The 25,081-nt window shown below is 40.5% G+C and overlaps 1 protein-coding gene across 1 annotated transcript in view; it reads right to left on the reverse strand.

Annotated features, from left to right (window-relative positions):
• LOC134220656 (14-3-3 protein epsilon) overlaps positions 1–18,019 on the reverse strand; it is a 63,120-nt gene extending 45,101 nt beyond the window's left edge. The window contains exon 1 of the mRNA XM_062699760.1: positions 17,319–18,019. Within this exon, the coding sequence (XP_062555744.1) occupies positions 17,319–17,382 (64 nt within the window). The 5' untranslated portion in view covers positions 17,383–18,019. The remainder of the gene's footprint in view (positions 1–17,318) is intronic.
• Between the last annotated feature and the right edge of the window lie 7,062 nt (positions 18,020–25,081).

A 25,081-nucleotide genomic window follows, 5' to 3' on the forward strand; every position in this document is an offset into this window, starting at 1 on the left:
TACTGTGCCGAGATCTACTGTGGTATTCTGCTGCCAGAATCCACACAGAATCTATTTTTAGATTTCATTGTTGTTGTCGTTGCTGGTCCATCTCACCGTGAGTCCATTGTGTCCATTTGTCCGTGTCGTGAATCCAATAATCGTTGCGCATTGTTTGGTTGCCATTTATCCGGGTACGTTGGAGGAATGCCTCCGAGAAGAACAATTTATCAGTCGTCTTCAGGCAGTCGTAACGGTAAGGGCGCTCCCCAATACGCCACCGTACAGGCTGCGCATCCGGCGACTGACGAGGGTTTGGTGGAGGGGCTGGGAATCGAACCCATGACCATTCGATTGTAAGGCGAACGTGTAGCCAACTACGCTACGGGACCCCCAGCATAAATTTCAGTTCAGAAAACAAGAAAATGTAGCCATGAAGGTCCAAAATGTGAAGGGGTCCAAATCAAGTTGATTACCATATCATCTTCCAAACATAGACGTACGTACATACATACATACAAAAGCGGAAGAAGAGCAATTTTATTTTTGTGACGATATAAATCTTACAATCTTACTTCTGCCAAGCTTCCGTATGCTAATTCCTTGTGCTAATCTCAAAAAATACCAAACGTGCACTAATTAATTTATTTACCGCGTACTTCTCGAAAAGATTAACACTTACTAATTAATTAATTAATCAAAGCAGAGCAAATTATTTTTAATAATCTGTGTACTTCTCCAAAACACGAACAAACACAAACATGCACTCTTTGATCGGTTGATCGTATTGCGAGCAGCACGCTGAACGATCGTCCGAAATACTTTGTTCTGCTTTGTATGATCGGAAAACAAATTAATTAGTGCGCGTTTCATCGTGTTTTCAACAGCATTCTGAACGATCGCGCGATCGTTTTTTTTATCTTTATTAACAAGATTTTTGATCTGCTTTGTTCGGCCAGGGAAATAAATTAGTTCCCGTTTGGTCGTGTTTTAAACCGCACTGAAGGGTTGCGCAATCATCCAAAATATTGTGTTCTGCTTTGTAAGGGCGAAAAATAAATTTATCAGTGCGCGTTTGGTCGTGTTTTGAAACGGACCCAGAACGATTACGCAATCATCCGAATTATTTTGCTTTTTGTATGTGCTGCTGTAAAATAAATTAATTCGTGCGCGTATGATCCTATTTTGAACACAACGATGGGACGGTCTTATTGAAGAATTTATTCATAGAACAGAATAAGCCGTCAAATTTTTGTTCTCATTCAAAATCACTACAGTGTTGACCCGATTTTATCACGTTATTGACCCGATTATTTCGACTAAAAAAAAAATTAAAATTCTAGTGGTTCGTTTTATTCTCGTAAATAATGTCGCAAACAACTATAATTTTCGTGAAGTAACTTTAACCACCTGTTGATAATGTGTGAGTGAATGTCATACCGTTCACGCATTTTGCATATTTTTATAATGATTTAAAAAAGGGTAAACATCTGGATTTTACTGTCACTAAAATTACGTTTAGCGCAATTTAAAATATTACAGTTTTGAATTTTTAGTATTTTGTTATTTCAGTTTTACATCCATAGAAGTAATTTTTTGAATCTATTCATTACTAGCTGTCCCGTCGAACTTTGTATCGCCAAAAATGAATTGTTTTGAAAAATTGTGTTTCATTTGTATTGGAACCCCCTCCTTTAGAGCGGGGAGGGGTCTCGAACCGTCTTAAATACATTTCTTGCCTTCAAAAACCTCCACGTGCCAAATTTCGGTTCCATTTGCTTGATCAGTTCTCGATATATGCAAAAATGTGTTTCATTTGTATGGGAGCTCCCCTTTCCAGAGAGGGGAGGGATCTCAAACCATCTTAAGAACCTTCCCCAGCCCGGAAAACATCTGCAAACCAATGTTCCGATCGGTTCAGTAGTTTCGGAGTCTATAAGGTTCAGACAGACAGAAATTTATTTTTATGTATATAGAAGAAGATTGCCGATTTCTCACCACTTTTTTAACTGGGATATCTATCAGACATTTTAAGAGCTTTCATCGAGATGATTCGCACAGCCAAACATATTTTTCGCCGAAATTTCTGTCAGTGACATTTCGTTGTTGCAACAATAATTTACTGAAAATCAGCTAGCAAACGTTGTTTTTACCTACTAATAGCTACGTAGATGCCTGTGCAGATTTTGTCGAGCTGCAGAAATAAAAACTGAGAGTGAAGTTCCGAAACTCGACCATCTTAGAATTTATGTGATTTTTGCAGAAATTTTTCAAGAGCACAAGTTGAGTTGAGAGAACCATAACATGCGAAAAATTAGTAAAAACATAAGAAAAATAAGCGAAATGAAAATAGCACCACTTTAGAAAAAAAAGCATCCTTTAATAATTTTGTTTTGTTCGTTTTTAATTTGAATCGGCCAACGCGAAGAGTGATGTGTTATACAAAAACTGATGAAACAAAGCATTTACGGCGAAAAAATGGGGTAGCATCAACTATATTCTGCTTCAGATCAACAATATTTTTGTATTGATTTATGAATAACAATATTTATTGTTGATACAACCACAAATAGGGTTGAATCAATCATTCACGATAATTGATTCAATTCTTGTTTATTTTTGTTTCAACTATGGTTTCCAGCTGTCAAAGTCAAACATTGCATTAGATATTAGAAAACAATAATATTCATGGTTATTCTATTTTTGAAAATGATGCGAAACTACTTTATCGACTATACGATGACATAAACAAAAACTCAAAAATCAGGGCTGGTAGCGACTGAAGCCACTCAAAATAGTGACTTTAGTGACCAAAGCTGACGAAAAAAGGGACCAAATAGTGACTTTCAGTTGCAGAAAAAGTGACCAAATAGTGACATCCAATTTCAGTTGCAAGTTCGATGAGACGAAATCAGGCGTTTTTGGGTCGAAGGAGAATATTTTTTTCGAAATTTGTGGCGGAAAACATCTTTCACTCACCACTCTTTTCTCTTAGAACGAACTCAGAAGAAAAACGAAAATCGTACTAGCTAACTTTTATCTACTTAGTGACTAAGTAAATTTGTATTGCCCTCTCTTTTAATCCCACGGAAATTTTACTCAATATCTGTAAAAAGCAGGACAACTCAAAACTAATAGTCTGCCAGCAAAAATCAAATTTTTACGCCACTGGAAGTGAGCGAAATATGGTTATCACTCTTAACACCTGTTTTTCTTTTCTGAAAATTATTTCTCATTGGATTAGCTGAACACCTACTTAAGAAAGATGCAGAGAACTCTACGACTTGTCATAGGTGAAACGGATGTTTTTTGAATTTTTAGTGGGACAGGAACAACATACAAAAATTATGGAGATTCATGTACAACGAGCCTGGGATTGAACCCTCGACCTCCTGCTTGTAATGAGGACCATGCTCTCTGAACTTTCAAATATTTCTACTTTCTATGATATCTATGATACTCAATAAATATTTTTTTAGAGCAAACCCTTCATCACATCTGTCAAATCTACAAAAAAATAGCCGCTTGAGAACAAATTAAACTTTCTTAAATTTTTTAGACAAATTTTTATATGGATGCCCAATAAGGGAAGTCTGCTCAAATTGAGACAACAACTTAAAATCCAAATATCCTGAAATTGTGGTGGAATGATAGCATTTTTTTCAATGAAGGTCATTTAGCATATTTATTAGACAATATTCGCCAGCACTGCCAAACTACGTGCACCAATAATTTAAATGAGTGTTATTTCGAAATTATTGATCTTATAAAGCTTTGGAGCTAATGGGAGTTATTCGGAATTATTTCACAAAGTAAAAATTCCGACAAGAAAGAAGATGGGATTTGTTCTCAGACAATCTCAATGCTGGCTGAAACATTGATTTCTTGCATATGGTTTGAACAAGCAGTTTTCGAAGCGTAATAACATTTTTTGTGGACCTTCCAGCTCCATACCTTTTTGGGCAAACTGTGTTAGCATCTTTAAGACTATCCAGTTTTCCGCGAGCGGTAATGGCCGCCAGCTTGCCTGCGGGTCAGTCTCTGATTTGACGTTTCTGGAGGTCAACTGCACCCACCGCTCCGAGCATTTTGACCAATGTTGCATATAAGAAGGTGCTGATTCAGTGAATTCAAGCCTTCTTATATACCACATTGATCAAAATGCTCGAATGGTGGGTGCAGTTGACCTCCAGAAATGACAAATCAGAGACTAACCCGCAGGCAAGCTGGCGGCCATTACTGCGGAAAACTGGATATGCTCACGTATTGAGTCACGTGATTGAAGATAAATTAAGGCCGCTAAGAGCAAAATGCAAAAAGTACGTTTTCCTATACTAATTTCCATAGAAATTAGAAACGCGATGAGGAAAGCGAGGACGCAATCAATCGAGCCCATATTATACACAGTTGATTGGGATCCCAAAACGATTCAGAAAAAAACCATGATCTCACTTAATTGGATGAAGTTTCCATACAACTGCGCCCCACTCTATGGATTATGGATTTGTGCTGTGAAAAAATGATAGCATTTGGCATATTGGGAGAAGTTGTTCTAATTTTGCGTGGCCACCAAAAACATCTGTAGGAGGAACAAAACACAGTAAATAAGGTCGTCAATTAAAAAAAAACTCGCAACATAACGATCATATGTCTAGAGGATCTATTATAAAAATACACTATAACAATACTACTTTAGTTCTTGGTAAAACAGGGGAGAATCAAGTCTCCCCACCATCCTCTACTGCATAAAGTTTGAGTTAAAAAAAACTCGAAATCGACCTCCTTGCATGACTGTATTTATACCAATTTATAAAATGTGACGTAAAACACCTTCAATTAGCTACTGGTGAAATGCCAATAAGAGCAGCGAGTTAAATGGCTGTAGAAGTTACAGAGCGATCATTTTTCCAATAATTTCATTTCCGTCATGAACAAAGCATCTTCCGATGGATACATAAAGCCTTATAAAAAAATCTTAGTCAATAGTTTCAAAATAGTTGAAAATAGTGACTTTTTGCGAGAAAAAGTGACTTTAGTGACTTGAGGTCGAAAAAAGAGACTTTTTAGTGACTAGCCCGAAAAAAGTGACCAAGTCACTAAAAAGTGACCCGCTACCAGGCCTGAAAAATACACCTAGCAGTGATGGTGTTATTCTAGTGCATTATAAAACAAGAAAACACAAGAGTAACAAGAAAAGCACATAAGAGAGGTCAAAATTGCACTTTAGGGAGATACATTCAGTTATTTCCATCAATTCTTTCAGAGAAGTCTGCCGTAAAAACTTCTCATCACATACCGTAATCGAAAGATTTTTGGAAAATGCCGATAATGGCGATGACAAAGAAAAACGAGGGACGAAGACAATACTTTGGTCTGTTCTGGCTGGTTACTCCTCTTATAGAAACTGTAAACAAGTCAACAACATAAACGAAACTTCCTTTTCGGGAATGCTGTGAGCATTTTAAGCCGAACACGCTTGCACAAATGTAATGAAATGTCCTTGAAATTACGGATTTTTTGAAGGATTTCAAGAGTGGCTCGTACTTTTATCACAAAATTCTTCAGCCAGTATGAATCTTAAGGTGTTTTTTGTTAAAATATGTATTACCAAACTTTGATGAAAATCCAAAGTAGTGCTATTTTTATTTCTCACTTTTTTACACGGTTTCTCGAAATAACACGGATTTAACACGGCACGCATTCCCCGTGTAAAAAAAGAATCGGGTGTATTTACTTTATATTCGAAATGAGAATAAACTTGTTCAATTGCTATTTTATACGGACGTAACAGACTCGAAAAATTTCAACTCCCAGAAAACAGGTAAATTGCAATACACGAATACCTCAACATGTAAGTCATCGTTTTGCGCTTCTACCTTCTCCTGACCTGGATTCGTTATCAAAGGAACGACTCCAGGAACATTGTATGCGTGACAGTATCCTACGAAATGCGATGATTGTTGCTCGGATGGATTGTTCCCCAACTTTCGACGAACGAAAAGCTCGAACCTAAGGATACATCATGGGAGCGGATAGGGTAGCCGTACTTTTAGTGGAAACCCGAAATAGTACTCATACTTCCAGACTTCATTTACTAAAGCGGTGGTTGGTGACAATTAATTAATTTGGCTATGAAGTTTTTGGAAAATTATAGAAACATTAATTTTCTGGTGACAAAACCTCACAGTGGTAGAGGTTTCCATAATGACAATGGCCAACTAGACATTCTTTCGTATTTGATCACCCCTTGAATATCTAGAGAGAGTTCACTGTAGCAAAAAAGAGTACAACACAGTTTTATAAAGGATGTTTATTTAGGGGGAAATACGGCTTTGGCAGGTTTTGTTCTATTATTGGCAGGGGGGTTTTGTCGACCAAATTTTATGAAATTTGGCCACAATATTCTTTGATATGCAAAGAATGTTTAGGCCAAATTTGAGCCTAGTCAGTCATAAAAAACCCCCTGCCAATAATAGAACAAAACCTGCCAAAGCCGTCATTTCCCCTACATGAAAATTAAATTCTTCTGTTCCTTCATTTTATTGAGCTGTGCAAATCATACATTTTGTTTGAGTAACAGTAATTTACCCAATATTGTTGATTATTTACTAACACCTTCATTATAGGCACAGTTACCCTGCATGCTGCTAAAAGTTGATACTCATTAGGGGCAGCCGAATGGCTGCTGAAATGGGTTAGTAGCGAATGATTCCTCCCCTTCCTATTTTTTGTTGTTGTTGGCGAATTGAAGCTCATTTTGGAACAGAAAATAAGGAACAGATGGATCGATAAGATTTAGGCCGTAGGTGACGCAGATAGGAATAAACTTTCATGCTGTGGATGTCGCAAGTAAAAAGTAGACTTGTAGACTATAAATAAAATTATGCTGTCTGTGACCGATGCCGTTTTGTAGAGTGTAATGTACAAGAGGCTCCTATAATGTAAGAATCCATATTAAATAGAACATATATTCAGGGCTACTGCTTCTCGGAGCATAATCCTTTGAATCCATATCAATCATATTAGGAAATAAATAATTATAGTGCAAATTGTTTTGTTTTGAAGAAACAGAATAAATGAGCTCAAATAGTGTGCTTTGAACATGTAGTAATGTGGAAGCGCACATGCAGCAGATACATTTTTAATTTATACAGACAATCAAGTTCGATAGATGCAATTTAAAAATAATAATATTACAGCATTGAAATTCTATCGAATTCATGAGCTTTCAACAATTTATATGTGCAATCCACCTATCATTGATCTCATAAAAACACTAAAATTAAGAGGAATAATGATACGAGAACATATTGACCAATCAATCAACTTCACATTTTTTTTTATTCTCTATTACCGAGACTTTCAGTCCGAGGCTGGCTCGTCTCGAATAACTTCACAAATTCCTAAATTCGTAATCCCCATATACGGATTGATCGATTACTTAATATCATTCATCTACTAAGACATATTCACATCGTACAAGTTATGGAACTCAATCAAGATAACCCGCTACGGGTTTCAATTTGCATACACTGTCCAAGATAACGAAGCACCCCGAATCGTTGATTTGCATTCTTCTTGTTACCAAAACAGCTTCCAAAGTTCCATTACACACATATTAAACTTTTCAATTTCCTCGAATTTGGACACAAATTCTATTATGTCAATTTCAAACTTGGATTTCTTGACAATCGTATAACATCATTTTGGTATATATGGGATTGTTAGATTGATGTCTTCATTTTTCCTCTGGTGGTGCATTTTTATTCTCGATTTCACACGATGTCCCAATCTGTTCCAATGAGAAAAGGCATTCTCACCGTGAGGAAATCTCCAACAGCCTCCAGAGCAAATGAAAAGCTTCATTAAAATTCATTTCAATTGTCGCTATGCCAACCAGAAGACAGGTGCACGATAACAGCGGCGGAGCTCCACAGAAAATAAATTTGTTGCGATGACACCATGTGGCACTTCCTTCCAGGAAAATCATGCCGCATTTTCTTGGCAGTTTCTCTTTCTTCTTTGGGGGTCGAGTACCGGGGAGATCTCCAGCGGCACTCCATCCAGTATCACGCCACCACCAACTTGATGAATTTCGAAAGTGAAGAACAGTCATGCGCAGAATCGAGAAAGTCGCCAACTACCGTCGTCCTCGGCGTATGGCGAGGAAAAAGAGGACACTTTGTTCTTCTTGCTGCTCGCCGCCAGCACGGCTTAATGACACGACTTTTTACACGTGAAACACGTGAAGAAGGATGCAAGCAAACTACTTAGGAGCGACTCGTGGTGAAATACTTGAATTTGTGCAAATTTCAAATTTCATTTGGCATCAAATATCAGACTTTGTTAGACGTCATGTGAGACTGAAGCTCACGATAAATGGTTTGACGTATTGTTAGGACGCACAGTCCCAACACAACACAGAAAACACTGGTCACGATCGAATGCGATGAGGTTGACTAATGATGACACTACTGTAATATAGATAGAACTAGAACATCATACAAAGCGGCATGCTAACTGATAAGAAAACACCGTAGCACGCGTTTCAACAAATTAAACTGTTCGCCCATATGATGATTCAACTTTTGTAAAGAAATGCTGCATTCGTAACCACACAAACGTGCTATCGTTCGGCGTGGAATGGAACAACGATCATTTTATTATACTACTTGGAAGGTAGATGGCACACCAGCATTGTACCTTCTTTTCGTTTACTGGAGAACGAACCTGAATCGAACGAATGTATTTGTGAGTTTAAGTTACAGGTTGATTCTAGAGGTGAAAGAGAGATTGGCAAAATTGTACCGCAATGGGGTGAAGAATGCAAAAATTGTGTTCTTTCTCGTCTCTTGTTTTCAACACGTTGATATAGCTACGTAGCAAGCGCGCAGATATAACTTCCTGTGTCACATGTTGCGTAGTCGCGCCGGGACACCTGGTTTGGGTGTGTGCCTGCAGCAGGGTCATATAGGTGGAAGTGTGAATCATCGTTTACCTAAGACCATTTTCACGCCGCCATCGGCCTCGGTGATAGCCACGGGATGCACTCTAATGCCAAGGTGAATCTGCGCCGTTATTCAGCAATGCTCGAATCTTCCGGAAAGCTGATATGGTTAACCTTGTAGGATGATTATGAGAGCGTAACGGTGTTGGGCAAATGACAGGCACATGTTCCTGTGTCACCTCTTCTCGCATACACAGCATGTTTGTGCTTGGAAGGTGGATATAAATGTTGCCATTGAAGTTTTCCGTGCGAATATTGGGATGTGCGTTGCTTTTTATGGTGGAAATGATTAATGAAGTATCAGCAAATACAAGATAGAAAATAAATTCTAAACTAATCTAGCCATACAGCTTTTCCCCTAGACAAAGAGATGGTTTCTCTGGGGAGGTACAATCAACGGAGCACGTGCTATTTGCATGCCAACGATTTGAAATTGAGCGAAATGCCATGCTACATATTAGCGGCATATTGGGACGAAGATATTTGAAATATAGTGAAAATTGCAGCCCAACAGATCATGTCTAACCTGCAGCGTTGGTGGCGCATCACCTACACCAATAGCTCCTAAAATGATGTAGTTTCCCGTAACGCTGAATAATTTCTTGAAGAAACTCTAAAGAATTTCCTGTGGAATTTTTGAAAAGATTTTAGAGGAAATTCCGAAAGATTTACCGTTGAAATCCGAAGAATTTGGGTCAAGGACACAAGGACAAAAGATGTTTGGCCGAATGTCCAAAGCAACATCACTTGTTTCCCAGTTAGTAGCATTAACTGTGGTATTACTAAGGGTCTGAATTAGGTATAATTAGGTGTCATATGAACCGGGACCAGCGAAAGTAGTACATATCACATTGAGTAATTTTTACAGGAGACGCATTTTCCCGAAAACTTTGAATTTTTTGAAGCAACAGAAATCGAAAATCGTTTCGTAAAAGGTATGTACATGCACATTTATAAGATCATTCTAAAGGGTAGTGAGCTATGTTGACAATCAAAATAGTGTAAAAATCTGTTGAGGAAACACCCTTATTGACGAATTTTCTTTTAACACGCCGACTAGCGTAATCAGAAAATCATAAATGTTTAAACAGCTGTTTCTCTGTCGTCTTTTGATCGATTTTCACAATTCTTTTACGAATGCTTTACCCACCTCATCTTGTTTCACTATACTGGTGAGTTAGGTTTTTAGGAACGCTCACTTTTGCCTAAAGGGGCGTGAGTAAGGAGATTTTTTTTAAATATAATAAATTTCGATTTACATGACATACTTCAGTGTAAGCAACATTTACAGTAACAGTAATTAATGATTTTGTGTGTGTTACTTCTACGTGAAGTTAAACGATTTACAATGATATGGAAATGCTAATATCATCTTCCAAACTTAGACGTACATGTTCATGATAGAATTAGAGGCAAAAGTATAGAATTGATAGTTCCGTTAGGATACGGCAGGCATGAAGAATGTTTTTATAGAAGTCGATTTGAAAGCGAGCGGAGGGCAATATTTGTGATGGCACATATCGCACGACCTTCCTTCTGCCAAGCTCCCGTATGAAGGGGGCACTGATATTCTTCCCTCCCCCTTCATACGGGAGCTTGGCAGAAGGAAGGTCGTGCGATATGTGCCATCACAAATATTGGCCTCCGCTCGCTTTCAAATCGACTTCTAGAAAAACATTCTTCATGCCTGCCGTATCCTAACGGAACTATCAATTCTATACTTTTGCCTCTAATTCTATCATGAACATGTACGGAAAATGATATTAGCATTTCCATATCAACATTTACAGGTTCGAATAATATCTTATAACACAAGTCTAGAATTGACATTACTTTGTGTGAACAATATGTGTCTTCTGAACATCCCTAGCGAGTCTCTAGTGGCCTACTGGCCTCTATACTGATGAAAGATGATATGCAAGAAAACTACGGAAACCCGTCATGTCCATGCTGGTCCTTACGCGTCCCTTTGCAACTCAGTTATACCCCAAACCAGATGTTCTAGGTTCTCAAAATTGTTCTAGAATTTAGATGAATTTGTCTAGCAGATCAACGGCGCTCGATACGAATCTGACAGGAACCAGTCATGTTCATACTATTTTCAACTCAATTATACCCAAACCAGACCTCCTAGGTTCTCCAAACTGTTCTGGAGTTTGGATCGATTGGTCAACCTGGTAGGGCTCTAGGGTAAAAGTGAGCATCCCTAGAAAATAACTTATCAGTAAAGTGAAACTAGATGAGATGGGTACGACATCCGCACAAGAATTGTGAAAATCGGTCGAAAGACCGCCTGAGAAACAGCTGTTTGAAAATATAGTTCCCATGATTTTCTGATCACGGTATTCGTTAAATGAGCTGATTTTAGTGGGTAGAACTGTACATGTACCACTTTTGCTGGCAACGAAATCGCCATTGTGATATTCTACCAGAAATTTAAAGGTGCATATCTCCGGATTTAATAATCAAAAATTGTTTTGTTCGTTTTTACCTTACCTTAGACCTTTGCTAGACCGTTCTATAAAAAATAAAAATTGACAAACATGGTTCATGTACCAACATTTTTTTTCTGGCAATGGTTCATATGTGGAACTCATTTATAGCACAAAAAATACAAGAGGTGGAGTCTATTTGATTAGAAATGTTTCAGAAAAAACGCTTAGATATCAAAATCCGCGTAAAAAATTGTCACAGTTAGTCTAGTGTCACAAGTGCACTACATAAACAACAAAACTATTCGTAACTTCATTGTAGGGGAACGATTTGGCACTTCATCCTATAGCTCCTATTTCCATCCCATTAAAAACAAAGCAATGAAAAGGAATTTGGTTTGTTTCTTATTTTTGTGATTTTTTTCACCAGTAAGCACGCGTGTTAGCAAAAAGAAGCGACGAGATTGGTGCTGTATTTCTTTGTTTTGCGATGAGATGATGTTCAGTTAGATGGAAAACGGAACAGTTTCGCTACATTTTAGGGGCATGTTGGGAACTGCTAAAATAGAAAAGCAGCTATTTGAAATTTGTTGCGCGTGCTGCGTGGGATTCAGTTGACCCTACTTACAGTCGAAAATGACGTTCGGCCGTTCATTTGGCCGAAATGGTCGTTTGTCAAAAAGAGCAGTTTGACCGAAAATGTCATTTAGTCCCGTACAGCAAACGACATTTCCGGCAGTATGACATTGTAGGCCAAAAGACATATTCGACCAAACGACCATTTCGGTTGAAGTGTTATTTAGCCAAATGGCATTCGTACAATTGCCGGGAAGGCCCGTTCGACCGAATGCCATAAGGCCGAAAGTTGCTTGGCCGAATATGTCATTTGGTCGAATAAACCATTAGACCAAAATACATCTGACCGAAAATATCATTTGACCGAAATCGGCAAAAGGCTGAAAATGTTGTTTGGTCGAACTGAGTATTTGGTCGAAAAAGTCGTTTGGCCGAAATGGTCGTTTGGCATAAAACATTTTTTTTTTTGCTGGAAATGTAATTTGATCGAAGATGTCGTTCGGTCGAACTGGTCTTCTGGCAGCAGAAGTCGTTAGGTCGAATAGGTTATTTGGCCGCAAATGTCGTTATTAGCAGAAAGAATAATTTCACCGAAAATGTCATATATGTTTGTTTACAAAATAAGTTACGCCCAAATCGCAGATCGCTCCCGATATTACCAGTTCAGCAAATGACATTTTTGACCGTATACCGGTTCATTTTCGTCCAAACAACTTTTTTGGCCGAACGACATATTCAAATATAAGACCTATTCGGCCAGACTACCTGTTACGACAAACTTCATTGAGCGCCGTTGCCGATGAAGCAAGTGTGTAGTAACACGGTAGATCACTTTGACGTAGTGTGTTGCGGTGTAAGATCTACCAAACAGAGCCCTAGCCTAATCCATTTTTCTAGCTAGGGCAATAAGTTGTGGTAATTAAGGATTCATCGTATTTAGTCCTCGCTACCAACAGCAGTCTCAGAAATAAAACATAATTAATGTTACCTTGCAGACAGTTGAAAGACTCGAATTCCTCTTGTTTGAGGATAAACTGTATGCAGCGGAAACAACTTTTCAAGCAATTAGTTAAAAAACCTCGGTACCCGGCCCTAGGCTGAACTGACTGCTGGAAAAATCGAGTTAGGGGTTTAAATACGTACTAACTCTTCTTGAACTGGTGAACAATGGTAGTGAGAGGAACACACGGAAGTTCTTATTACTGAATCCCGCTAATTCCCGGGTTTTAAGAGTTTCACTGGTGATATTCTAGAAGCAAGACAAGGATGTGGCTAGAGCTCCGATGCATGGCCAAAAACAGTATTACTGTTCTGTTTTCTCAAGAAAGGATTGATTTCCTATTGATAAGGGGCGCGCCTTCAATGGGATTGCTCTCTATGAAGGGTCTAAATAGCGGGACCTTGTCATGGTGGTCTTGAGAAAACAAAACAACAACTGTATCGAAACCGATACTGCATTGCTTCTCAATAGCACTGGAGTAATTCGACATGCACTTAAACACTAAGGATACACGGGTAACGCTACAATAGATCTAATAATTGGTCGCAGTGGCACACCCGAACAGGAGTGTGTAGGAGCCGGACAATATTAAATACTCATGCTACTTCGTTGGCATTTGTACAAAAATACATATGAGAGAGTTAGTTCTTAAGATATATTGCGATATTTCGACTGATGCCCGGTGCTGGGAATGTAGCTTAGTAGGGAAAGCACCTGTCCAGCGTACTGGTTTTGTGGGATCAAACCCCACCGAAGGGGCGGTTACCCTTCAATACCTTTTCCAAACTAAATCTATCACATGTTGTGCATATGCATAATCGAGTTTCAGGCATAGTAATGAATCTATCTCCATAAAGTGCAATTTTGACCTCTCTTATGTGCTTTTCTTGTTTTATAATATACGAGAAAGGCATCATCACCGCTAGGTGGATTATTCTGTTTTTTTCTGTAATAATCGCAATTGAATTTCCACATTTTCCATTTTCCCAGAAGAATTCCCTGGAGGTAGGTGGGAGTTGGGGTTTAGAGGAATTCCATGTGAATTAAGAAAGTAATCCAAAGGGAAATTCTGCATAATGTTCGAGCAAAATAGTGAAGAGTACTTACAGTTTGTCAAAGTTGACCATTTTGTATGAAAATCGACCTCCGCTGCTATTTTTTCGAATACAGGTGTAGTGACGGATCATTATGTACTACGTAGAGCAATTACGGACTTCGGTGCTGCGGACAATACTCGGCGGTAAACAGGAGAACGGTATCTGGCGGCGTCGCATATATCACGAATTGTACAAGGTGTATAAAGGGCTGGATATTATTAAGCTTATACAACACGGCAGACTACGGAGGGCTGGTCACGTTGTTCGTAAGCCGAAAGAACGTCAATCTAATGTCGTTTTCGTTTTTGAGGTGTAGGGACACCGTTTAGTGCAGCATTTTGCACGGCAAAAACGAACGTTTTGAGTGCAGTTGGGTTTGTTTGTTATGGATACCTGTTGGATACCATAAAAAGAAAACAATAACAACGGGAGAAACTTGACAACAAACTACACTACACGGCACACTCTGATTTTTTCTGGTGCTACACTGCTTGTTTCAGTGCAAGAAAAATGCTACACTGGTGTAGCACGAAAATCAAAAACGAACATTTTTGGTGCAAAAGTGTAGCACGAGTGTAGCTACACCGCAAAAACGAAAACGACATAAGATAATATTTCTCGGGTACTTCCCGTGTTTACTTTCGAAAACTGCCGTAAAGAAAGGGTCTATGAATGACAAGCAAATGCAGAATGACTTATCAAGAAGGCCTATTCCGGAGAAAAAAAATGAAAATAGACTTAAAATTTTATTTTAACGATTTCGATACATTTTTGCATGTTTTCGATGCAATTAAGGTTATGGATGGATAGATAGTGTTGATTATGTGCTTTTATGAGTTTTAGCTGCCCAAAATATCATAAACCTGGGAAATAGGAATAGAAATTGTGATGCATTTTTTTCGAACGGCATTTTCTCAATGTTGTTTTGGCTGTAGGCCCTTTTCAAATGTTACGCGAGATATCAAGCATAATTTTTCATAACGACGTATGTAACAATTATGAGGATTCGAGAAATCCTTTGCAGAAAGTTGGCAAAACTTTTTCTAAAACTGTTTTAAAACTAAATCTTTTTTCAATACTTTTTTCCGCTGGCATGCATCATTACATGACACGTAATAAGCGTGCTTCACAGCAAAGCTCAGTTCATTCAAATTCACTGTGAAAAACGATAAAATTATACATACACCGGTATGCTACACGTACGTCGGTGTACATTGGTCGGTTTTCCATAGTTGCACGATTGACGCAACTGCAGTTTTGTTTTGTTTTGTTTTTTTGTTACATAGGTCGCTCTCAGTTCCCATATGTTAAAGCGACGTATGTAACAGTGAGACTTCAAAATAGAAATTTTTACACGTCGATTCGCAAAAGATCGAATTAAAGAATTTTAAGATCTAAAATCAGTAAAATCGATGCGTATTATTTAAAGCCGCGTGTGATTGTCACGTTGTATTAAAAACCCCGTTTTGTTTACTTTTGTTACATACGTCGTTATGAAAAATTTTGCTTGATATGTCCTTTGGAATAAGTACCCGAGATTTAGTAGAGAACCCGGAAGATGCCGCAGGCTTCGTGGAAGGCCGCGTACAGTGGAGAAGGATCAGAGCTTAAAATATTCATCTTCATGAAGCAAATTCAGTTCGAATTTTGATAAACATCGCATGAATATTCAAAACATAGAAAGACATAGTCAAACGACTGCTCCACCATAAAAGTATCATCGTGTTAGCCTCATGATATACGGATGCAAAAATGGTAACCTGGCTTAGAAACCTCGCAGTTAATAACTGTGGAAGTGCTTAATGAACACTAAGCTGCGAGGCGGCTCTGTCCCAGTGTGGGGACGTAATGCCAATAAGAAGAAGAAGAAGAAGAACAAAAAGGTTGGGATAGGCAGTTCAAATCAGTATAACTTTTGCGTAGAATAATCCGATTTTGATAAAACCGGGACCAAGTTTTCCTATATTTGAGATTCAACTTGTTACGAGTAAACCAGTTGAGGATATGTGCTTAAAAGATTTATTTATTAGGCGGCTAGGCGATCATTACTGAATTTGATAACGATAAGATTTGCCAAAAAGTGTTACAAAGTGATTACAGTCAAACCTCCATGACTCGCTATTGAAGGGACCGTGGACCGTCGACTCATGGAAATATCGAGATTTGGAATAGAAAATCCTTGGGAAGCTATTTGCGTATTAACCCAGAAAATATGTTTATCTGGCATAGTTTGCTACCGAGAGTCTGACTCGTGGAGATTTGACTGTATTTCAAAGTTATGAGGAGAATGATGAATTTTTCACTTAGTTACGTTTTAAAGCGTTTGTAAACGCCGTGAGGTGCGCAATTATTGTTGGTTTGTTGTAATACATACTGATGAATTGTAACAATTATTTCGAAAAAAGACACACGTAAAGAAAAAAAAACCTTATAAGTTATGGCAGAAACCCATTCAAAAATACCAATGCAATTCAGTGTGCCATCTAATGAATGATCTCATACTAAAAAGCTAATAAAGTCAAGCTAATAAAAGGTATAAGTTTGGAAATGTAAATGAAATTTTCTTATACATTCTATTAAAACTCTGCCTTGCCAAAAATATACAAAATATAAAATAAACAATGATTTTTTTGTGCATCATCACTGTTAGATGAATTAATCTGAGTTTTTTTTTAATGATTTTGAGCCCGTTTGGTGTACGAGAAAGGCAAGAGAAAAAAAGTTTCGATTTCACGTTTTGGCATCACTTCCAACAAACGCACACGACTTCCAGTCAATCATACAACTACAGAAGCGACACCGCTTCCAAAACCTCTACACTCGCGAATATTCCGTTCGCGGAACACGTGCAGCTTTGTGTAGGTGAAAAGTTTCATTAGCAACCTTTCTACATCGCATCAAACCAACACTCCTACAAACCCGTCAATCTTTTTTTCGCCAGCCATAATCCTTCACTACTAGAGAATATTACCGATCAAGGATCCGGACAACCCATGTTTCACGCAATGGGAATGCTCCAATTCCAGGAAGTTTATGCACATTGGCTGTAACCTGTTCGCCTAGTCATTCCTCTGCGACAGTACATCAATTTTCTGTACCGTCATTCAATTCGATCTCTTGCAAGATCCAGGGAGTAGGAAAAGTATGACAACAGCTAAGAACAAGAAACTCACACTCCTCATGGATGAGAAATTGAAAAAAAAAGACGGAAGGAAAAATGGACTTACCGTCGTATCGCTCCGCCTGTTCGGCCAACTTGGCCTTGTAGATGTTATTTTCACGTTCCGACATATTGGATGGATCTGGTGTATCGGAAATCTCCGGTCGACAAAATCGAAACTTGCTAGTTTTATCACACAAACGTCACTCGCAGCACACTCACTTCCAACTTCTTTTTCAGCCGAAAAAACTAATCCAGACCAATCCGTCGGCGTACACGATTTCCAACAAGGTTTCCGGCTTTTCCTTTATACTGCCGTCGTACGAAACTACTCTGCACTTCGCCACTAACCAGATTGGTTTCTTCTTTCTCCGCGTTCAGCGCAAAAATTGCCAACTCTCGCGCTTCTGCTCTCGTTCTTCCTCTCTCACCGATTGAGATGACGGCTCTCTTCTTTTCCCTTTTCTCGGGTGGAAACGCCGAAAAAACCCAACGCGGCGCACAGCGGAGGAAGAAAACTGAAAAAACGGAACTTCGCGACTGACACGGCGCACTCCGGCTTGAACTTTGGAAAAAAGTTCTCAACGAACCAGAAAGGGAACCCGAGATAAAACCGGAAACGGCAGTGTCGGGGAGCTACTCCGGCGGTTGCTACGTTAATCCGGAATTAGCCTTCAACTCTCTGCACAAAGGGCACTCTACTACTTGAGACACTTCCTGCTGCTAACGATCTGTGACTGCTTAGCTGAAGAAGAAAAATCACTCTGATTCCATAAGATTAATCAATATGGCCGCGCCGCCGCACCCGATGTTCTCTTTTTCCGATACTGGAAAATGAGCACCACTTGAACCGGTTGAGTAACATGGAAGCAGGGTTGGCAGATTTTTTCAACGGAGTTCTTTGAAAAAGTTGAGTTGAACGAATTCGGTTTTTTAGTTCGGTCAACTGACAGCCATTTGTACACGTGTGTATTTCGACTGGAAGATCACAAATGATGTCCAGTGACGCTCAATCCTGTTTTCCGTGTTTACATTAAATTTTGACGTAAGATTGCATTTTAGTTGGACCGGTTGGACCATGACCCAACCATCAGCGGAGGCCCAACTACACTCTGAAATAAATTTAAACTAAATAGATTTGAAGTTATTGTTGAAGGATAACAATCCCCATATTCGACCTTATGTCGTAACCCCTTTTTGAGCAGACTGTCATTAATGTATATCAAATGTAAACACAACATAACCAAACGTATAAATAAAAACGTGTTTTATTTCTCTCCTTAAATATTAAAGTTTAAATCCTTATTATCACGGAATAACCTGTTTCCCAATAGGTTATTGGCCCAGGTTTACGCGAGTTATCGGTTCGGTAGTGTTTATCGGTCGGGAAACGTAGAATCCGTGAGAAATGGAGGAGGAAAAGGATGTGCATCGTGTGCACCTGTTTGACGGGACCAACTTTTCGACGTGGAAGTATCGGATGGAGGTAGTTCTGGAAGAACACGATCTTCTGGATTTCATCACGACGGAGGCACGAGAGCGGAATGATCTGGTCGTCAAACCAGAGGACACGGCACAGGAAAAGGATCGCAAGGATAAGGAGATGGACAAGGTGAAAAGCGGGAGCGCAAATGCAAATCGCTCATCGTTTCGCGGATATGTGACAGTCAAATCGAGTATGTGCAGGGGCACGATACGCCAAAAGCAATCTGGAGTGCACTATCCCGTGTGTTCGATCGTAAAAGCGTTGCGAAAAGAATGCATCTGAGTCGACAGCTGAAGGAGCTCAAACACGAGGGCGGATCGTTGCAGCAACATTTTATGAAATATGAATCGCTCGTTCGGCAGCTGCGCGAAATCGGAGCGGTGATGGCTGATGTGGATGTTGTCTGTGGATTGCTGCTCAGCCTGGGTGAAGAGTATTCAACTGTTGTGACGACGATGGAGTCGCTGCCGCAGCAAATGCTCACGTTGGATTTTGTGAAATGCCGGCTGCTGGACCAAGAAATAAAGCAGAATGCATCCGGTGGTGCTAGTACGATGGCAAAACAGGACTCGGCGGCGTTCAGTACCAATCCAAAAGGAAAGTTTTCCGGTAAACGGAAGAAATTCAAGTGTTTTTACTGTCAGAAAGTTGGCCATAAAGCTTCGGAGTGCCCGGATAAGGAAAAAGCGAAAGAGAAGCAGAAACCGAAGCCGACTGCTCATTTCACCAGGGAAAGTAAGGGTGTGTGCTTCGTCGGTGTTGAAAAAGCGTGTGCGATCAATAAAATCCAATGGTTCGTGGATTCGGGTGCATCGGAACACATAGTGAACAATCGAGAACTTTTTGTACATCTCCGTCGGTTGGAGCAACCAATGGAAATTGCTGTTGTGAAGAACGGTGAAAGTGTCGTCGCCAAGTATTCGGGAACTATCGTCGTAAATTCCGTCGTTGATAAGAAGAAGATTGAATGTCAAGTAAAAGATGTGCTCTACGTGCCCGAAGCACGGTGCAACTTATTCTCAGTAAGAAAAGTTGAAAGTGCGGGAATGTCAGTCGTTTTTCAAAACGGAACGGTAAAAATCTTAAACGATTCGAAAGTGGTCGCGGTTGGTAAACGTGGACATTTGTTGTACGAACTTGATTTCTATGCAGTTGACAAGTTGACCAAAGCGTCGTCACTGTACTCGTGCGGTGAGATTCGTAAATGTGACGAATTGTTGCATCGTCGGTATGGGCATCTGAGCCAGAAGAACTTGCTGTGCCTGGTTAAAAACGAAATGGTCGAAGGAATGGACAAAACTCTGAAGAAGAAGAACAGTGAATCGGTCGTAATTTGTGAACCGTGCGTCGAGGGTCGGCAAACCCGGAAGCCTTTCGAAAAGGCACACGTCGGGAAGCGTTCGTCGCGAGTTCTCGAGTTGGTGCATACCGACGTTTGTGGACCGGTCACTCCCATAAGTCATCATGGTGCAAGGTACTTCGTGTCCTTTATTGATGATTGGAGTCGTTTCGTGAAAGTGTACCCTATTGCGACGAAAGATCAAGTACTACAGTGTTTCGAAGAATACACGGCTGTTGCAGAGGCGCAGTTTGGCCAGAAAATTTCTCGTATTCGCTGTGATAATGGTGGCGAGTACCGAAGCAACGCGTTCGTCAAGTTTTGTCGCTACAAGGGCATACAGGTGGAGTATACCGTGCCCTATACGCCGGAACAAAATGGGGTCAGCGAGCGCATGAACCGCACCTTGGTTGAAAAAGCTCGTTCGATGCTCGCCCAATGCGGAATCAGTAAGGGGTTTTGGAGTGAAGCGATTGAAACTGCTGCCTACTTAACAAATCGGAGTCCGGCGAACGCGATAGAGTGTAAAAAGACGCCATTCGAGCTGTGGAGTGGATCGAAGCCAGATATCTCCAACTTGCGCGTATTTGGTTGTATTGCGCACTGCCATATTCCCAAGGAGCACAGGAAGAAGCTCGATAGTAAATCGTGGAAAGGTACATTCGTTGGGTATGCCAAGAATGGGTACCGTGTATTCAATCCGAAGATTATGAAGGTGGTGATCGTTCGAGATGTGGTCTTCGACGAGAGAATCGATAGCGATGGCGGTGGTACTGTTTTTGCTCATAAGGAGCAACAAGTGTGCAACGACCTCTTAAGCATTCATCGTTGTGAGTCAAATGATTCGTTAGATAGTGTTATTACCGAAGTGTCTGGTGGCACACCCGATCATCAAGAGCGGTTGTCGGAAGGTGAAGTACACGCGAGTGATGAAGAGTTCTATGGATTCACATGCTGCGACGATGATGAAGTTTTAGAGGATAATCAAGAAGCGAATGAAGAGCCGGAACTGGTGGAGCGAAGTCGTCGTATTCGGAAGCCTCCAGTGTGGCACAAGGACTTCGAAATGGACTTTGCTGGATTTGCTTTGAGTGCTATCGGATTTGTTGAGGATCTTCCGGATACCTTGCAGGAAATGCAGAAACGCGACGATTGGCCTAAATGGCAGAAGGCCGTGCAGGAAGAGATGGATTCATTGACTCGTAATCGAACATGGACGCTGATGCAGTTGCCTGCTGGGAGGAAGCCGATATCTTTCAAATGGGTTTTAAGGTAAAACATGGTGCAAAGGGAGATCCGGAACGTTACAAGGCAAGATTGGTGGCCAGTGGGTTCACTCAGCGCTATGGGTATGACTATACCGAAACATATGCGCCTGTGGCCAGGCTGAATACCCTACGAGCGGTATTAGCAATAGCAAATCAGCAACGACTATTAGTGCATCAGATGGATGTCCGGACCGCCTTCCTAAATGGTCAATTGGAAGAGGAATATATATGGTCCAACCAGAAGGGTTTCAGCAGGGATCAGACCTGGTGTGCCGTTTGAATCGGTCTATTTATGGCCTAAAGCAAGCTTCGCGGGCCTGGAACGACCGGTTTCACCGATTCGTGACCAGTATTAGATTCATGCGCAGTGACAACGATCCATGCCTGTACATTCGGGAATCTGGACTGGAGAAGGTGTTCCTCGTTCTTTATGTGGACGATATTCTAATCGTCGGCCATAATTTGAAGGTGATCCGAATAGTAAAATCGCTCCTATCAAAAGAGTTTGAGATGGTGGACTTGGGTGCTGTGAGCAACTTCCTTGGCATACACATCGAGCGCGATGTGGACAGAAGGATTATGCGAATTGGTCAACAGGCATATTTGAAGGAATTGTTGAAGCGATTTGGCATGGACGAGTGCCGACCGGTGTCCACACCGATTGAATGTCATCTTAAGTTGCAGAAAGGAGAAGAAAGTCGACGTACCGATAAGCCCTACCGTGAATTAGTGGGTTGCTTGATGTACGTGACCCTTGCAAGCAGACCTGATTTATCAGCTTCTGTGAACTATATGAGCCAGTATCAAAGCTGTCCAACAGAAGAGCACTGGGTGCACCTGAAAAGGATCTTGAGGTACGTTAAAGGAACGTTGAACCTGGTGTTGGAGTTTCGTGGTGACGATCGAGAAATGGCCCTGGCTGCCTTCAGCGACGCAGACTGGGCAAACGACGTGAACGATAGGCGTTCTGTGACCGGATATTTGTTCAAGATTTTCGGGAGCACGAGTGTTTGGCTAACTCGGAAACAGCCAACCGTATCCCTTTCTTCAACAGAAGCAGAGTTCGTCGCACTATGTACAGCCGCTTGTGAAGGAATATGGTTAGTTCGTCTTCTAGCCGATTTGGGAATCAAAATTGATCGTCCGATTACTTACTATGAGGATAATCAATCTTGTGTACGAGTAGCGGAGGAACCTCGCGACAGCAGAAGGATGAAGCATGTAGAAGTCAAGTACTATTTCATTCGTGACCTGATTAAGAATCGGAGCATTCATTTGGAATACGTTCGTTCTGAGGATCAACTAGCCGATATTCTAACGAAGGGATTACCGACTGCAGCGTTCGTGAAGTTACGGGAGATGCTTGGTCTAATGGAATATAGGAATTGAGCAGGGATGTTGAAGGATAACAATCCCCATATTCGACCTTATGTCGTAACCCCTTTTTGAGCAGACTGTCATTAATGTATATCAAATGTAAACACAACATAACCAAACGTATAAATAAAAACGTGTTTTATTTCTCTCCTTAAATATTAAAGTTTAAATCCTTATTATCACGGAATAACCTGTTTCCCAATAGTTATAGGGTAAAACGACCTATTATGGAGAGGTTAAGCACAGTGTGAAAACAAAGTTCATTACAAAAATTCTTCACAAATTACCTGTTGGTCGATTTTCACATTGTAGTAGTTACGTCAATTGTGCTGAAGTTATGTTGTTTTGTTTTTATCACAATAAAATCAAACTACCGCAACAATAGGACGCAGTTGCCTATCGTTGCGATATTTGTTGAAGGTCAGTCCTATTGTTGCGGTATTGCATGTAATTCTTATGGAGAGCGATTCCGCAACAATAGGACCTTAGCACTACCGCAATAATAGGCTCAAAGGATTCAAATTTTTAACGAAAAATGTTGATTTTTCATCATTTTTAACGGAATTTTGTCAAACAAAAGATGTTCTAGTTGTTAATCCGAAGAGTTTTAGCGTACCCACAATTGTTTTCAATGGTATTATATCCAGAATGGACTATTTAAACACTACCGCAACATTAGGGCATACCACAACGATAGGACGTTTTACCCTACCATGTTATACTAAATGCAGCCACCCGGAGTGGAAATGGAGGTGGTCCTTCGTCCTTAGTAGCTTAGAAGGGAAAGCACCTGTCAAGCGAACTGGGGTCGTGGGATCAAACCCCACCGAAAGAGCGGTTACCCTCCAATACCTTTTCCGAACTAAATCTACCACATGTTGTACATATGCATAATCAAGTTTCAGACATAGTAACTAATTTCCACTCCGGGTGGCTTAATACCCGGCATATAGGCAATTAACTTTGAATGTACTGATCTCAAGTGGCGATCTCTCTTCGCTTGTGTGGTCGGGTCGGGATCTGACGACCAAACTGGCACACCTCACACAACCCTACTTCATTGAGCGCCGTTGCTGATGAAGCAAGTGTGTAGGAGCCGGACAATTCTAAATACTCATCCTACTTGGTTGGCATGTGTACAAAAATACATATGAGAGAGTTGGTTCTGAAAAATGTATTGCGAGAGATCGGCTGGTACCTGGGGCTGGGAATTTGGTTTCATCAGTACCCGCTAAGCTGCGGTGGACGACGGAGGTCCTTCGTAGCTTAGTAGGGAAAGCACCTGTCATGCAAACTGGGGTCGTGGGATCAAACCCCACCGAAGGGGCGGTTACCCTCCAATACCTTTTCCGAACTAAATCTATCACATGTTGTACATATGCATAATCAAGTTTCAGACGTAGAGGTTATTGTACAGTCGCGATTCGCTAGTTGGGCCACGACCTCGACCCAACTAACGAATTCGGTTTTTTGGTTGGGCCAACTGACAGCCGTTTGAACACGTGTATTTCGACTTGAACATCACAAATGATGTCCAGTGACGCCCAATCCCGTTTTCCATGTTTAAATTGAATTTTGACGTACGGTTGCTTTTTAGTTGGGCCATGACCCAACCAGCGGAGGCCCAACTAAAAAGTGGCCCAAGTATTAAGATCCCAACCAGCGAATTCCGACTGTATAAAACAGTATCAAAAGAAAACCAAGGATATTATTTCCTTCCTGGACATAGTGTATCCTTGTACTTGCCACACAAGATACATTCTCATGCAATGGCGGGCATAAAAAAGCTTTCAATTAATAACTGAGTGAATGCTAAAAAGAATACTAAGTTGGAAGGCATGCCAAGTTCCATTTGGAATGTAGAGCCATTGAAAAAAAAATCGATAGAATCGAGAATAATCGATTAGTTACTAATCGAATAATCAGGATTTTACGACATCTCTAAGATGTTGCAAATTATTGTCGCGTTCTTCTAAAACGCTCAGCTGTGGTAACGCGCAAGCAAAGATTGCGCAGCAGTGCGCCCATGAGCTTTTACACAGAGTGCGTGTCTGTGCTGTTAAATTTAATTAGCCGCCGAATGGGGTTGTCATAGCTGAATAGTCACCGTGTGTGAAGTAAATGCAATGAGCTAGACTTTACTAAGGTGGCGCAGATCAGCGCTGCGTGCCACTAGTTCTCTCTTTTACTCTCCCGCTGATCTTATGCAACGCAAATAGTGACGTCACTATTTGCGTTGCATAAGAACAACGTGAGAGTAAAAGAGAGAACCAGTGGCACGCAGCGCTGATCTGCGCCACCTTAGTAAAGTCTAGCTCATTGAAGTAAATGGGCACGCTCCAGCGCAATTCGACGTAGGC

This window comes from Armigeres subalbatus, chromosome 3 (genome assembly GCF_024139115.2).
Source record: "Armigeres subalbatus isolate Guangzhou_Male chromosome 3, GZ_Asu_2, whole genome shotgun sequence".
NCBI classification, from domain to species: Eukaryota; Metazoa; Arthropoda; class Insecta; order Diptera; family Culicidae; genus Armigeres; species Armigeres subalbatus.